General features: G+C 44.0%; 1 protein-coding gene across 1 annotated transcript in view; it reads right to left on the bottom strand.

Moving 5' to 3' along the window:
* Nucleotides 1-626: 626 nt before the first annotated feature.
* The window catches only part of DLEC1 (DLEC1 cilia and flagella associated protein), a 37,954-nt gene continuing 23,177 nt past the window's right edge, over nucleotides 627-15,403 (bottom strand). Inside the window, exons 23-36 of the mRNA XM_063324327.1 lie at nucleotides 14,812-14,879; nucleotides 13,453-13,604; nucleotides 12,838-12,941; nucleotides 12,607-12,677; nucleotides 11,595-11,743; nucleotides 10,756-10,893; nucleotides 8,780-8,902; nucleotides 7,931-8,025; nucleotides 7,755-7,839; nucleotides 6,688-6,888; nucleotides 5,645-5,806; nucleotides 3,924-4,077; nucleotides 3,187-3,307; nucleotides 627-955 (exon numbers count right to left, since the gene is read on the bottom strand). Of these exons, the coding sequence (XP_063180397.1) occupies nucleotides 832-955; nucleotides 3,187-3,307; nucleotides 3,924-4,077; nucleotides 5,645-5,806; nucleotides 6,688-6,888; nucleotides 7,755-7,839; nucleotides 7,931-8,025; nucleotides 8,780-8,902; nucleotides 10,756-10,893; nucleotides 11,595-11,743; nucleotides 12,607-12,677; nucleotides 12,838-12,941; nucleotides 13,453-13,604; nucleotides 14,812-14,879 (1,747 nt within the window). The 3' untranslated portion in view covers nucleotides 627-831. The remainder of the gene's footprint in view (nucleotides 956-3,186; nucleotides 3,308-3,923; nucleotides 4,078-5,644; nucleotides 5,807-6,687; nucleotides 6,889-7,754; nucleotides 7,840-7,930; nucleotides 8,026-8,779; nucleotides 8,903-10,755; nucleotides 10,894-11,594; nucleotides 11,744-12,606; nucleotides 12,678-12,837; nucleotides 12,942-13,452; nucleotides 13,605-14,811; nucleotides 14,880-15,403) is intronic.

Below are 15,403 nucleotides of genomic sequence, written 5' to 3'. Positions count from 1 at the left end.
GTGCTGGTACGAGTCTGTTTTAAAGCAGGCAGAAGGCAGCTATGGCGCATCTTTTGTTCTGCAGCGTGGATTGCAGCCCCCTCCTCCCTGCACACACTGCCTTTAACAAAAACCTTTTATATGGTGGGAGTGGAAAACTTAACAGGCTCAGAAGTGGGAATTTCGGTGACCTTTAGCTAAAGTAATACTAAAAACATTTAAAGAGAAGTGTGAGTAAATGGGAACCATGTGGGGGGAAAGAATTAAAAGGAAGCAGGTTCCTCCCTCTGCAGCCGAAGGGGATGTTCTCAATACCCAAGCATGATGAAACATGCAGGTTGGGAATTTTCCAAGGCGTCCGGGGAAAGTTGGCTCTTCCCCTTTTCATCTCCGGCATTGAGGAAACAGCCAGGGGAATGCTGGCCTGTTCTCTAATTCTTGCTTTTATTATGTGTCAATGTCCGTTTTAATGTCAAACAAATAAACAAGGCAAAACAAAAGCTGTTTTTTAAGGTACGAAGGGTCTTTAATTGTAATTTGAGGCAGGCTGTGATATGCAAAGGGTTTTGGCCTGTTACCGTAGCTGCTTTGCAATTTAAACCCGATTATTTTGCAGAGCCCGGATCTGTGGGAAAGGGTCAGCTTATCACAGCAATAAAATAATAGAGAATGAGATTATGACTGTTTTCTTGAAAGTACCGTGAGCTTTTCTTTTTTTCCTCATAACTTAAAATTTCATTCTGCTAAAATTCCAGTCCATATTCAAACAACTGAAGTAGGTGAAAATACAGGCTCGACTGATGGCACATCTGCATCCAACGCATTACCTTGACGTGTCCCACATTGTCTTGCTTAAATGAAATACGGGTCTTCATACTTCCCATCGTATGTTCCTCGCCCCCTGAGCTGTAGTTTGCACGGCTTCTCTCCCAGCATTCCGGTAACGGTCACGATCGTTTCATATTCAATGTCACTCCTAAAATGCAGAGGGAAAGTACAGTTCAGTTACAGCTGTTTTGTGCTTACTGCAATTCTGTGTTGAAGGATGAGACAAGTTACTTTGTGGAAGAAAAAGGGGAGAACGGTGCCCTGAGACATGAACCGCTTCGAGTCACAAGCCACCGGGCTCCAAAGTCAGTGTGGAGTCTGCGGGTGGCCATCTCGCTCCATGGTGTTGCGTCCTGTGGCTACATAGGGAATGTTTGAAAAGAATGGTCCAGTTTGTGCCCGAAGGAAAGACATTGGATTATTAACTTCATGTTTGAAAGAAGAACTTGAGTGACTCCCTACTTGTTAAATTCTGTTTTAGTTAAATAAATAAGATGACGCTCTGCTGGGGGCTAGTGTTTGGGAGCCTGCACTGCCCCGATGTGAAAACTCATCCCTGTGACGGAGTTTGAAATTGAAAAGTTTCCATCAACTCCCCCGAGACAAGTCGCAGTCAACAGAGTCCAGGTGGTAAATGAACATCAGAAAGCTTACAGCAAGTGCGGTTTTATCCCTTGCACTAAGCGGAATTCTTACAGTGTAACTCTCCTAAGGCTAATGCTCTCCGACGCTCCTGCGACTGTTCATCTGAGACTTCTCTGCGGGGAAGAGACGGCCATCGTAAAGGCCTGGGGCAAGAGCCTGTTCTGCCAGACAACTTGTATTTTTTTCTCTCTCATGCAAAATTCCCCTGCAGGAAAACCACTGATTTAGGGAGCTGAATTATTAAAACCACCTCACATCTCGCATATCATTATTTACTAATGCCACGCTGGTCCTGAGCTCTGCTATGTTGGGAATTCTTTGTCTGGAGCTGAGCAGATGGTCAGCTGCTCCACAGCAACATCGGTACTTTCTGGTACTTTCAGGCTAATTAGTGTATCTGTCAGACAAAAAGAAGCGCTTCAGGCATATTCACAAGCACTCCAGAAAAATGTAGGCGGTCAGGAGCCTGGGGAGGTCTCTGGTCCATGGTGCGGCCCTGAGCGAGGACAGCTTGGAGCAGCTGCTCCAGGCCTCGTCCCACTGAGGTCTCAGAGTCTCCAGCGATGGAGGGCGGGCGGCATGTCCCGAGGTTGGGCAGTAACGTGTCGGCTGTAGTTTGCTTCTTGAACCTTCCCTGTCAGCAGCGTTCAGTGGTCACTGAAATCACAGGGGTAGACTTGTCTCTCTCTCAAACTTTCTGCCACCATGTGATAACTTCCAAGAAAACACTTCGTAATGGCAGCTGAACTTTCCTACAGGAGTTGCATCTCCCTAATTAGAGCGAAGACTTTAAAGGCTCTGGGTCATTGCCTCGTACATTCACAACTAATGGCTAGCCTTGACAAAAGGTTGTGATAAGATGGCCATAAACATGATTAGGACAATGAAAGTAATTTTCACCTGCTTTCTTCTGTTCTTTGCTGTCATCTGAGCCTGCAGCTCACATTATCTTTGTTGCATAGAAAACATTTGGACAAGAGGCAACAAAAATACATTGGTGTTTTTTTTTTTTTTTTCCTCTCATCAAACATCAAGATGACTGTTGCACTAAACACTGCACCAGGCTAAGGAAGAGTAAAACAAATTCTATCAATCATTGCATTGGAATAACATTTTCCTCTATTTGCCTCATCAGGAGGAACTCTGAATGCAGGTAGGGAAGTACAGGACTTCAAAAAGTTACTTTTAGCCACATAAATGATGATGAAGGATCCCCGAGAGCAACTGCAAAAGACATTGCACTTCTCTGCATGACAAATGGATGCTTTATGGGAATTCTGAACTACTCCAGATGCAGTTCTCCCTCTGTCCTAATAAAGTGCTGGATGCTGAAAGGACTCAACTCTTGTATCAGCCTCTACACTGGTTTACAGGCCTGAGCTTTGCCCTCTGTTGAAGACATTGTCCTAAGGAAAGGGATTTTAGCTGGTGGTACGTAGTCCGTGTTGTCACGCCAGCTGTGGGAACAGCATGATTTTGAGAGGGTACATCTAAAGCCTGAAATTCTGGGTGCCAATTCCAAAAGAAATTCCATATAAGGGAGCAGTGTAGGGAACATGGTTATAGGGAAAACGTAGCAGCTGGAAGGCCAGGATTGGCAAGTGTAGAAGCAGAGCGAGCAGCCAGATAACCCACGACCAGAGCAGAGTTGCTCTCTGCTTTCAGTGACTACTCACACTGTAAGTCTGGGCTTGACAGGGAAAAACAGCGAGATTTCAGCCCTGTGAACTGTACCTTGCAGTAAAGCTGATCTGCAAAATCTCTTTGGTAGGTGGGTCCCCTTCACGCGCCTCCAAAATGCCATTAGTAGGGGAGACAGAAAACACTTCCAGGTCATTATGCCTTTCCTGGTCATCTGCAGTGAAGGGGCAAATATCAAACAAAGCAATACAAGACTCTTTGTATAAGTTTGTACAACATGTAGCACTCAAAACAATGCTCCTCCTTGCTACTAGCCAATTAATAACTCATGTCTTGCACTGACAGAGGCTTTCTCTGCGTGTGGCCAGTTGCTCTTTCCATCCTCTAATCAAGGGGAGTGATCAATGGCCTCCACGTCAAAATAATAAGGCCCTGATCTTTCCTTTGAAATCCACCTGTTGTTAACATCATGAGGCACAAGCTCAAACCAAACTCATGAGGAGCTGCTGCTTCTTGTCGCCTCTGAGGATTGTACTATAAAGGAGCAAAGTGTGTCCACCACCTGTGAGGGCTGTAATTCAATCGTTTGATTAACTGCTGAAATCAGTAGAGATACGCTGATGTCAAAAAAACCCCAAGCAACAAACATCCAAACCAAAAAAAAAAAGAAAAAGCCCACATAAGTGAGAACAGAAGCAGACCTGGCATGTTTGCAGCCGACACGATCATATATTTGCTATAAATTGAATGAGTGCCTGCAGTCTTACTAAAGAAAAACACTGAATAGTGAAACTATATAACACAAAATTCCAATTGCAAAACCAGAATACCCAGCAAAGCAGCCCAGTAACTTCTACAGCCACTCCTGTTCCACAGGAAGACGTGTTCAGTCTTGGCCTGTGCAACAAAGCAGGTCTTGAAATCCACCGTGTCGCAAGAGAGCTCCAGAACCGGAACAGTGAGGTACGCGGTCACTGGGACCAGCTGCAAAACAGAGGAAAGGGAAAGGAGAAAACCCACCTTATTTTCATAGGGCTTTAATAACATCTGCTACAGCTGGATCATTCTTACCTCAAGCACTTAGTTGTTCTGTGCTCTTTTGTAATAGAGTCAATTCCCCATTTTACAGGTTTGAGTGAATTAAGTTGTTGCTTGTTTTACTGTTTTGGGATAGGTTTTCAAACCAGACACTGTGGTCTTAATGAAGTAACATGGAATGAACGTTCTGATCTGTTATTAGGGTTTTCTGCGGAGATGCAGACATTACAGCATCTCCTTGTCCCTTAGGACTGTATATGGCCCGCTGTGAGTCATTCGATTTGTGCAGATTGCCCAAGATTATTATTAAAGTGACTGTATCTTAGATATGGTGCTCGGATCTTACACAGATCAGTCCTCAGAAATACCTGGTATGAAAAAAAAAATTAAAAAAAGAATGCCTGCAGTGTACTGGAACTGCTGAAGACTTGGGGGCGTTTACAGCTTTCCATCTGGAAGAGATCGGTCTTTAAACGTGTGTGGGCTGTGACCACACCACATGAGTTAGACAGACTCGGGACACTTTCAAGACGTGCTTGGGCACTGCGGGAGGCAAGGCTTGGTGACTCAGTCGCTGGCACATTGGTTGAGACAGTCCTGACCCCGTGTCTCAGAAGGACGTTGAGAGTCACGCTGGGATGGGGCTGCCCTTTGTATCATCCAGGCCATCGCGCTGAGCAAAGAGCTGGGGCACCAGCACCAGGCTGCTGACCCAAAACCTGTCTGTCCATCTGAGAGTCACCTGCAGTCTCAACAGAGCGCCATCTCCTTCTGCAAATCCACGGCCATTCACCTCAACTGGATGACACAATTTACTCTAGAGGTGGCTGTATTGCAAAGACGAGTAAATCATAGAATCACAGAATGGTTCAAGTTGGAAGGAACCTTAAAGATCACCTAGTTCCAACACCCTGCCCTGGGCAGGGACACCTCCCACTAGACCAGGCTGCTCAAAGCCCCATCCAGCCTGGCCTTGAACACCTCCAGGGATGGGGCAGCCACAACTTCTGTGGTCAACCTGTTCCAGTGCCTCACCACCCTCACAGTAAAGAATTTCTTCCTAATACCCAATCTAGTTCTACCCTTCTTCAGTTTGAAACTGTTACTCCTCGTCCTATCACTCCACTCCCTGATAAAGAGCCCCTCCCCATCTCTCCTGTAGCCCCCTTTAGGTACTGGAAGGGGCTATAAGGTCTCCCCGGAGCCTTCTCTTCTCCAGGCTGAACAACCCCAATTCTCTCAGCCTGTCCTCATAGCAGAGATGCTCCAGCCCTCTGATCATCTTCGTGGCCTCCTCTGGATCCACTCCAACAGGTCCAATGTCCTTCCTGTGCTGAGGGCTCCAGAGCTGGACACAGCACTTCGGGCTGGGTCTCACCAGAGTGGAGCAGAGGGGCAGAATCACCTCCCTCCACCTGCTGGCCACAAATCCTAAGGCACGTCCATTCTGAGTCAGAGGCGCTGATACGACATAGCCCTTTCTCAGGGCCCAGAGATCTAGTTCTGAGCTTACCTGGGTATTGCGGTTACTATATTCAATGACCAGATTTTGATTAAACTTCAGCTTTCTCTCTCCGTTCTCAAACTGGAGCACTTGGAATCCAGGAAGCAGCTGGGTATCTGGCAAATGTTGATAGGTAAGTAACTCCAGAGTTGTGTGGAATGACACTTTCACCTGCGGGAAGAGGAATTGGGATGACCTTCACATAAGAAGACACTGTGTGCAGGAAATCCAAAGTAAACACTGCTCAAAGGCCCAGGCACACATTTTCCCACTGGAACCCAAAGGTGTCATGCCAGCAACCAAATTCCCACTGGAAAAAAGCATTATAATTAAAGAAAAAAACACAGCTATTTCCTATGAATCCAGCACACAGAGAGGGAGTGTAAAGGTGAACGGCTGATCTCTGAACCACAGGGGAGAAACAGTCGCTAGCGAGACAAAGGTTCTTAATTCCCGAGGTTACAAATACCATATTCCTAAGGCTGTCTTAAAATGTAAGTCCTCTTTCTTCCCGCACAATTAAGATGTGTGTGTCTCATGTCAAAATGAACACTGAAAAAATGAGAAGCACACGTCAAAAATGCAAATGTTATTCATTCTTTGCACTCTGGCTAATTCTTGACTCCAGGACTTTGTTTCCTGTAATGTCAATTGCGTACACCCAAACCAAACCAGATTTTCTCTGTTTGCACTGCCTCATCTAATTTAAGGAAATGAGGGACTGCAGGCTGTGGAAATGTTTCAATTTGTCCAGCATATATATGGCTATTGATTTAGGTAAGCTCCAAAAACCCCGGGGTTTTCTGCAGGAATTTGCAACAGGTCAGAGCTGATGAGACAAGCACATCAGGGCCGCTGTAGAAAAATATTTTGTACCCGCAGTATAGCGGGCAAAACGGCAGTAATTAGCATTTGCGAATATACCACTATTTCCCCTGAAATTAGGAGATTTCTATATGGGTTGTGTTTTTCTTGTGGTTCATCTGGTCCACACTAACACACCAATTACTAAACTATCTATTCTGGCACAGGATTATTATTTTTGAGCCTACCAGCATGTTTTGCTGTGGATAAAGTACAAGTTGCGGTTGCTGTTCATTTTCCTCCTTCTTGCTGTGGGATGTTTTGGTGTTCTTTTGGGGACCTGTGCTGGACAGACTGAAGGGCGTAGACAGACGGAGCCTGAAGTACAGAGGAACCTTAGTGCAATTGATGAGTTTCAATTTCTGAGTCATTACCGAATCTGTCAAAACCTGGTGGAGAAATGATTCAAAACTCATTAGTTTTAACTCCCTTGAGAGGTTTGTGCTGGTCTGTCTGGTCATTCACCACCCTGGTCACCACCAGGGATCCGAAGGACTTTACCCCAAAGCAACCCAGTATTTCCTACTTGTGTTATTCAAAATTTCTTGAGTAAAAAAAACAAAATACAAATAATGTAATAAAGTTTACAAGTCTTTGAATGTCAAGGGTCACAGAAACTGACCGCATGGCTTTAAGTGACTCATGCTGCTATCAGACCTTTATGTCCTGAAAATAAGTACTTATTTTTCTACTTACAAACTCCTGTGCAAACAAAAAAAAAAAGACATATGAAATAGGCATTGTCTGACCTCAGCCTCTCTTATTTCTGGCTAATAAGCAGAACCATAGAATTGTCTAGGTTGAAAGGGACCTTTCAGATCCTCTAGTCCAACCATCAACCTAACTCTGACAAAAACCATCACTAAACCATATCGCTAAGCACTACACCTACTTGTCTTTTAAATACACCCAGGGATGGCGACTTAACTACTTCCCAATGCTTAATAACCCTTTCAGCGTAAAAATTTTTCCTAATATCCAGTCTAAACCTCCCCTGGCACAACTTGAGGCTATTTCCTCTTGTCCTATCGCCTGTTACTTGGGAGGAGAGACCGACCCCACCTCTCTACAACCTCTTTGTTGTACTTGTAATCCTTTTGTTTTACCTATCTTGTTACGTGCAAGATAGAAAATTGCAACATGAGGCTATTGCTGATAAATATGCATTTTAAAAACCACATACACACAGTTCTGCATTCTTACAGTAGCACAGCATTACAAAACAGCTGAATACATTGGTGCAGGAAATACTTACTCCTAACAGAGGCTGAGCTGGTATGAGATCACTTGCCATTGAATAAAACACCATTCCTCCGTCATGATCCATGTCTACTTTTAACCTGAGTGTAAAGAATCCGAGCTGGTCAGAGCCCTTCCCTCCAGGCTGATTCATTCTGCACACGCAGCAGCCGTTGGTGCGGTGGTACTTACAGAGGACGCCTTACAAAAGCTTGCAAGTCTATGCGTAACGGTGGGGCTTCATAGCCATGTCTGCGATGCACCTTGTGAGGCACTGTCTTTGCAAGCTGACAACGAAAGGAAAACAGAAGTGATGTATAAAATGATAGCACTAAAACCTGAAACTCTACTTTTAGCCCGAGTGGCTGTTAGCCAAAAAGGGATTCTGCTTGACACCGTATTGCCTGTTTGTAAGACGTGACGGCAACGTGCAAGGAACAGCAAAAGCGAAGCGGTAGTTGAACTCCGAATGGCTGCGGTTAATACAGACGCGGGTGTTTCTTCCTCCAGGACTTAGGAACATTAAGGATGTTTTTATTAAATATTCCATTGCCGTTCATTCATTATACTTTGCACCTTTGCAATGATTCATGTCAGAGAATCGCAGAGCGCCTGTGAGCTGCGCTTGCAGTTGTTGAAGAGGAAGTTTCCCAGAGGAGAGATCGGCTGTGCAAATTCACACAGGAAGGTGGATGCAGAGCCAGGAACAGAACTCAGCAGTCCTGAGTCTCAGTCCCATTGTTAACTCTTGTTATCAATAAAACCTGATGTTGTGATAGTGTTTCAAACCCCGGGCTTTTGTCTGGGGTCTGCGGCACCAGACAATGTCAGAAGACAGTGGCATTCCCACCCCAGAATGCTTCCAAGCTAAAAGACAAATGCAACAAACGAACAACCCTCGTTAAGGAAGGATGTACAGGGTAGCAGGAACAGGCCTGTTTATACAGACTGCCCAGGTACACAGCAGCCTGTACATACATCACAGGAAGGGAAACGCTTATTTTCTGGTCATCTTTAGACTTGCTGTGACAGTCACTTTACCTCGTCGTCTAGGCTCATGAAACCCAGCACAAACCCTTCACACTGCACTTCAGGCACGGCCTCTGGCAGGAGGCGTGGGGTGAAGGAGATGCAAACGGAGATGCTGCCACCTCCTGGAACCACCTGCAGTCGAGAGACAACCGTTTAGCAGTGCAGGGACCTGCCTGGGGCTGCACAAGGACCCTCAACGCTCAGCTGCTAAAACCGAGTCGCACAAGGAGCGTGAAATCTCCTGGGGATGAGCTACACTCAGGCCTGCACTAAAATGACAACACGCGACAACAAAACTGACTTAATATCAGCGTAGCCACACTGTAGCATCAACAGAGTGTGAGCACAGTCACAGACAACTCCCTAAGTACCCAAACAGATGTACCTACCTGTTTGCTTTTAAAAATACCCAGTTCTGGCCACTCTTAATCCACAGCCAACTCAGATGATTATCCCACAACTGACAGCACTCACAGATGCAAAAAACATTTTTTGAAGAGTTGCAAGTGAGAATTAAGAGTATTTTACAGTTCAGTTTACTCTCAGCTTTTTTATTTTACATGACAGCAGGGAATGTAATCAAATGCACTAGCCAGCTATGGTGGATTTTCCGGGATTTACAGGTTGAATAGATTCTGCTTTCTTTAGGTGTGTTATGCACGTTATGGTTAAATCCTGTTATTGCTGCAGAAACATAGGCAGGTTATGATTAAATCCTGCTATTGCTGCAGAAAAACCTTTGCCACCTCCCTGAAGAGGCAATTCACATCTAGCCGAGGTTGTAAACTGAGGGCCCATGTGGTACGTATTGCGCTCAGCCTAGTGCTGCGCAGACGCAAACTCCCCGATCTCATGTGATCACAGGGTGAGATGTTTGGTCTTGCTGGACCTACGTTCTGTAGAAGCAAAACTAGCTCAGCTCTCCTTGCACCGCGTTCCCCTGCTCAGAGTGGTGAGGAGCATAACAAAGCTCTGCCTAAGGTCCAGCAGGGCCAGAGCAGAGCTCTGGCATGTCCTACAACACTGCAGGGTCTGTGCATTGTGGTCATAGACAGCTTGGTTGCTCAACCATGGAGCTGTGCTACACAACACCTGAGCCAACAGACCCTCCTGGAGTCACAGCAGAAACATGGAGAACATTTCAGCAGAGGAATACCTGACTGGCTCCATAAGCATCAACCCCGTTCCACATGGGCCACGCTCACTGCCGGCTACACGCAGTAGAGGCTGCCTCCACAATGCAGCACTTGTTTCTCTGAGCTATCTCAGCTTCAGACACCCCAGAGCTGACTGGAGGCTTCGTGGCTTTGAGATGCCACTTCTGTAATTATTTATGTAATCTTTAGCTCATTCTAACTGGTAACTGAAACCCTTTGGCACAAAACTTGATTTAAGAATCAAAACAGACACACTGATGTTTTGGGCAACCCTGTCATAGTTAGATCTTTCCAGTGCTGTCTTTGCTTTATCTTATTCCTAAGGAATTGCGACACTGTGGCCCCTTTTTGCACCAGTTACTTTTGAAGTACTGTGGGTTACAACTGTTTATCCAGAAGAGCTCTCTACAGAACACGCCTTTCCCCGCAGTCTGCTTTCCAACTCCACCACATCTACTTAGCAAACCTACTCTGGTTAAGTAAAATGGTTCCAACTCCACGCTGGATGCCTCCCGCCTAACACCCCACATTTCACTGAGGCAGCCCAAAGTGGGAAGACCAGAGATGCCACTCTAGAGAGCCTAGTACAACTGAACACTTAATTCCAGTCATCAGTTAACTGCTCAAATGTAGGTAAGACACTTCCTTTTTTCTGTTGACTTTGCAAACTCTTCTCATAGTCATCTTCAAGATCCCAAAGCCTCCCAGCCAACTGTTTCACTGTTTAGTAGTCTCTACCCAAAACCAAAGCTACCTCCTCCTCCTCTGTCTCCTCTGTCCTGCAGAAAATATGCTAAATCTAAGCACAAAGAAAAGGTAAAAGCTTACAATCTGTCTTGGAGTAATGGAGTAGGGGCTGTCTGCAGGAACCCCTTCATGAGGTCGTATAAGTACAGAGACAATTTTCTGTATTGTAGGTTCTTGAGTGATGATTTCCTCCTCTTTGCTGTCGGTGGCTGAAGACTGCAGGGACACAAGGGTGGGGAATGGTTAAAACTGTTACGCAGCAGAGGAGGAATGCAAGTGAAGTGTTCAGGGAACTGCTGCGGTACTCAGGAAATATGGCCAGCTTCAGTTTCTTTCTTTCTGGCACAAAAACTGGACATTTTTTCATGCATAGGTTTGTTCTCCTGAAACTGCTCCTGAACCCCTTGGAAAAAGCGCTATTGGGATAAATACCTCCTAAATGTTAGCTGCAATTTGAACTTCGCAGGTGAGATTCTGCACACATTGACACCACAAAGCACCCGTGAGAAAAGTAGACCCAAACTGAGGAGTTTTAGCTGTCTTAACACTTTAATGTAAAAATGGCATTAGTTTATTAATAACAGTATTTTAAAAAGTATCTGATCAGCTTCTTTAACAACTTTAGGAAAAGCTGAAGAGCTAGTTGCTCATACCTCATTCTGGAAACTGATTGCTAATCAATAGCCGTCTACCCATATATTGCTTCTTTGACTGTGAGAGGAACTGACATTTCTTTTAACAATCCAGCTCTTAGTTACAAGTTATATTGTGTGTTATTGTTTTCAACCTTTCATGCCAGGAAACCCATCATGTATCTCAGCAGCAGTATAAAAAACAGAGTAACAGCTGACCTCATCTGTGGTTTGCAAAGCTGGATAAATGCTTCCGCAGGGAATGGCAGTTTGATCCAACTTTAACATGATCTCTGACTCTGAATTGCTACCAATTGATGCAGTCTCATTTTCATCCATGGCCTTTGGAGGAAAAGGGTCTCCAAAGAACATCAACAGGTCCACCAGCTTCTTATCGTCTTGCTCTAGGTTGTAGATTTCCCAGTCCAGGCGGATGTCTGAATTGAAAAGGAGAGAGGACAATTATTTGTGGCCACTGAGAAGACTCATAGCTTAGTTGGTACCAGAGAACCAGAATATCAAGTCACAAATTTGTCTCTAGCAACTGAATTCATAATAAAGCACATCTTAAGCTTTCCATGTTTGCTGTAAACTAAAATGATTTAAGACCATGTGCGCTATGCCCTTATTATAGTTTGTCTGCTCTCTAGGGCCTAAACTTTTATTAACATTAAAGTAAATTACTAGTATTTTTTTTGTTAAGAAAATGTGTTTGGTGGCATTCAGAAAAAAAAAAAAAAGGTGATTTATCATTGAAGAGCTTAAAATCTCACTCAAGAGATAAAAAGACTAAACACAGACGAGCCAGATAATGCCACTAAGAAGCAGGTAGCGTATCTGATTGACTAAGCCTAATGCTGTGAGAGATGCACAAAACGAGGATGGAAAATCCTGAATTCCCATCATTTCAATAAGTGAAAACCCAGACGCATCAGGATAGGATGTGCTGTTTCATAGTAGTAACACGTTGAGTCGATTATATAAATTCTACTACACTCTGGCTGGAGCTTACATGCTTTCCTGTTGCAGAAAGCAAACTAATATTCATGGCAGTAAATCCATAATGATAAAGATTTACTATGCACAAAAAGACCTGACAAATATGTACTCTCGTTCTGCACTAACCAAGTTATAATAACAGTATATAAGAGGGTATCTAAGCTGTCTTCTTTTTACAAAGAACGTCCTCATTAGGAAACAAGAACGTCAGTTAATTAACATGATTAATGGCTTCTATTTTTTATTATTATAAGGAATTCAATGCAAGTGTCAATGCTTGCTGTACAAAAGTCAGTCTTACCAAAGGGAGTGGGATTGTTGAGCCGGACCCTCCGAAAGACAGGACACCCTCCAGAGACATGAGTGCCAAACCTGGGGGAGAAAACGCTGCTGTCAGTACGTTCAGAACAGAAGTGGATGTCTGAAATAATTTTCCATTAAAGATTTGTTTAAAAGTGGAAACATATCTGGCTGCACTGGCAGCCAGTTAAGAGTGGCCATCAGGTAAAGCATGGCCTATAGTGTGAAGTACCTGATTATGGGTTGCTCTGTTTGTGGTCCTGTCATCTGCAGGAAGATTGGACAGCCTTTCACAGTCATTTGCATAGGAATTAATTTAGGTTGTAAGTCTCCCACCTATTAAAAATTAATTTTTGCAATTAGAAGCAAGATGAAACTTTAGTTCTCTGGGTTACAAAATTAGGCTTTGAAAACTGATTGAATTTTCAAATATTTTTGTCTGATTTCTTTTGACAGCACCTAATTCATACACTGACGAAAGCTCTTCTCAGCAGGAGAATGCAATACCTCATACATTCACGAGCTTCCCTTCTGCTTGGTAGAACAGAGTAGCGCACTGGCCAGCTACCAAACAGATTTTATAAATCAAAACTGCTGCAATCAGCACATGAAAACCTCCCAGGAGGTGAACACGTAACACCAAAATTAAACCCTACGGTTTAAGAGCAAACAGTTGTTCCTTACATGTTGTTGGAGGTAGCAGTATAGCAATACCTGCCCTGATTTTTTTTTTTTTTTTTCAGAAGTCCTAACGAAAATGTATTTTTATCAGAAAGGAATCTAGGAAATATAATTGGTGTAAAATCTGCCATAGCAATACTTTACTTGAAAGCAAAGCTCCACCTACCTTACAGACAAGATCATCCCAGTACTCTCCCCACATGTCGTTGTAAGCTGTTATTTCTATGATTAGCTGCTGGAAGGCTTTCAGAGTTCCTGTGGAAGGTTGTATATGGAAAGCTACTCCCTTCCCATGAGACAGCACTGCTGCTGCAAACTCTGAAGGAGCATAGCAAAGAAGCATTTGATGAATTTTGAGGAAATGGAATAAAGTTAGTCTTTCAAAGAGTATCTAGGACCATATTTTTAGCTGGTGTTAATCAGCCTAACCTCAAAAATCAGCCTCCACAAAAACCTGGGATCATTTATACCACTTTATCCAATTTCCCTTCTGCAGTGGGTCTTAATCTGTTTTTTTTGAGAGTTCTTGCAGAGATTATTTCATAGAGGAACTCCCTTCCAACAATCTGATCCAGGACTCTTTGGGATATGCAAGGCACTAAGTGGCTACATGAAAACACACCCTCAATTTGAGAAAAATAAGCTGGAATTTGTGCTAACTGGTTGTCTTCCTATTAACAGCTGCCTGTTTACCTCTGTGCGCTCTTCAACACAAAGAATAAATTACAAAGAGCAAAGCCTTTCCACATTCTGAGTCATTCGCTTTCTAAATCAATAAGGTTGCATGGAATCTGTCAGAACAGCATTTTTCCAGTCTTAAGTACTAATTCAACAGCTGAAAAGCTCTGTCTTTGTAACACATACCAAACACTATGGCAAGGTATCAGTATGTCCAAGTTTTATTTTGGATACAGAAGACACATCTATGCTTTACAGCATTTCACTCTCATTTCCTCCCTCCCTGGGTCTCATGGGGCTTTGAATATTATTATTTTTCAGTACAATGCATCAGAAATGATGGATGGGCTGTGCTGCAGCTTTCCACAGTGGGGAGGGTATCTAAAAGGGTTTGAGGGAGAAAAGCCTGCTGCAATGGTGTTGGAAGACTGTGTAGGGAGGAAATGGCCAAATGTTATGCGTGTCATCCATACTTTGTGCTAGGAGTGATCCTGGGAGTGAACTATCACCAGAACCACCCATCTTTATTTCAGGCTGTTGGTTTTGAGAAAGAGAGAAGAGGAAAGAGAACGAGAACAAGAAAGAAAGGGAGGGGGAGAGAGAAAGAAGTGGTGGAAGAGAGAGAAAAAAGAAATGAGGGGGAAGAGAGAGATTGATCTAATGCCTATGCAACGTGGACTTTCAAACTCAAGAATGAACTGAGGAACTAAGTCATTTCACAATGTAGACTTAGCCAGATACTCCAAGAATGAAATGATGTGCCTGAATGGAACATTTAATGCTGAATACGGTAGTCAGTTGGCTTTTGCCTTCTCTCCACTGTGGGGATTAACAGCTATTCTCATACCTGACAGTGCTCTTCTGGCTGCGTGTTTTGTGACAGGCCCTCTTGTTTTCACCAGATGGCTTGAGGAGCTTGAAAAAAATAAAAAAAATTGCAACGAAGTTTCTGTGAAATGAGCAGGACTCTGCTAAAGTAAGAGCTCTACCTGACTCCTAAATTACTAGCCATTACTAGCCATAGTAGTCCATAAAGAAGGACTGCCTAAAAAGCATTTTTTGAAAGTAACATGCTTAGGACTCAATCAACTTGAGAGGTGCAAGACTCTGTGTACAATCTGACATAACAGAGTCTTGGTCAGCATAAACCAGCTTATGTCCATTGGCAACAATAGTGTTTTGACACTTACATAAGCTAAATCTTCTGTCCTTGCATTGCACGCTACCCATTTCTGCAGGAAGCCTCACCAGCAAGTTTCATTCATAGAACCGTAAAAGGGGTTGGGGTGGAAGGTACCTTGAAGATCATCTAGTTCCAGCCCCGTTGCCCTGGGCAGGGACACCTTCCACTAGACCAGGCTGCTCAAAGCCCCATCCAGCCTGGCCTTGAACACCTCCAGGGATGGGGTGCCCACAGCTTCTCTGGGGTGTCTCACCAC

The sequence above is a fragment of the Chroicocephalus ridibundus genome, chromosome 2 (genome assembly GCF_963924245.1).
Source record: "Chroicocephalus ridibundus chromosome 2, bChrRid1.1, whole genome shotgun sequence".
Taxonomy (NCBI): Eukaryota; Metazoa; Chordata; class Aves; order Charadriiformes; family Laridae; genus Chroicocephalus; species Chroicocephalus ridibundus.
This window is presented reverse-complemented; position numbering and strand designations above follow the sequence as displayed.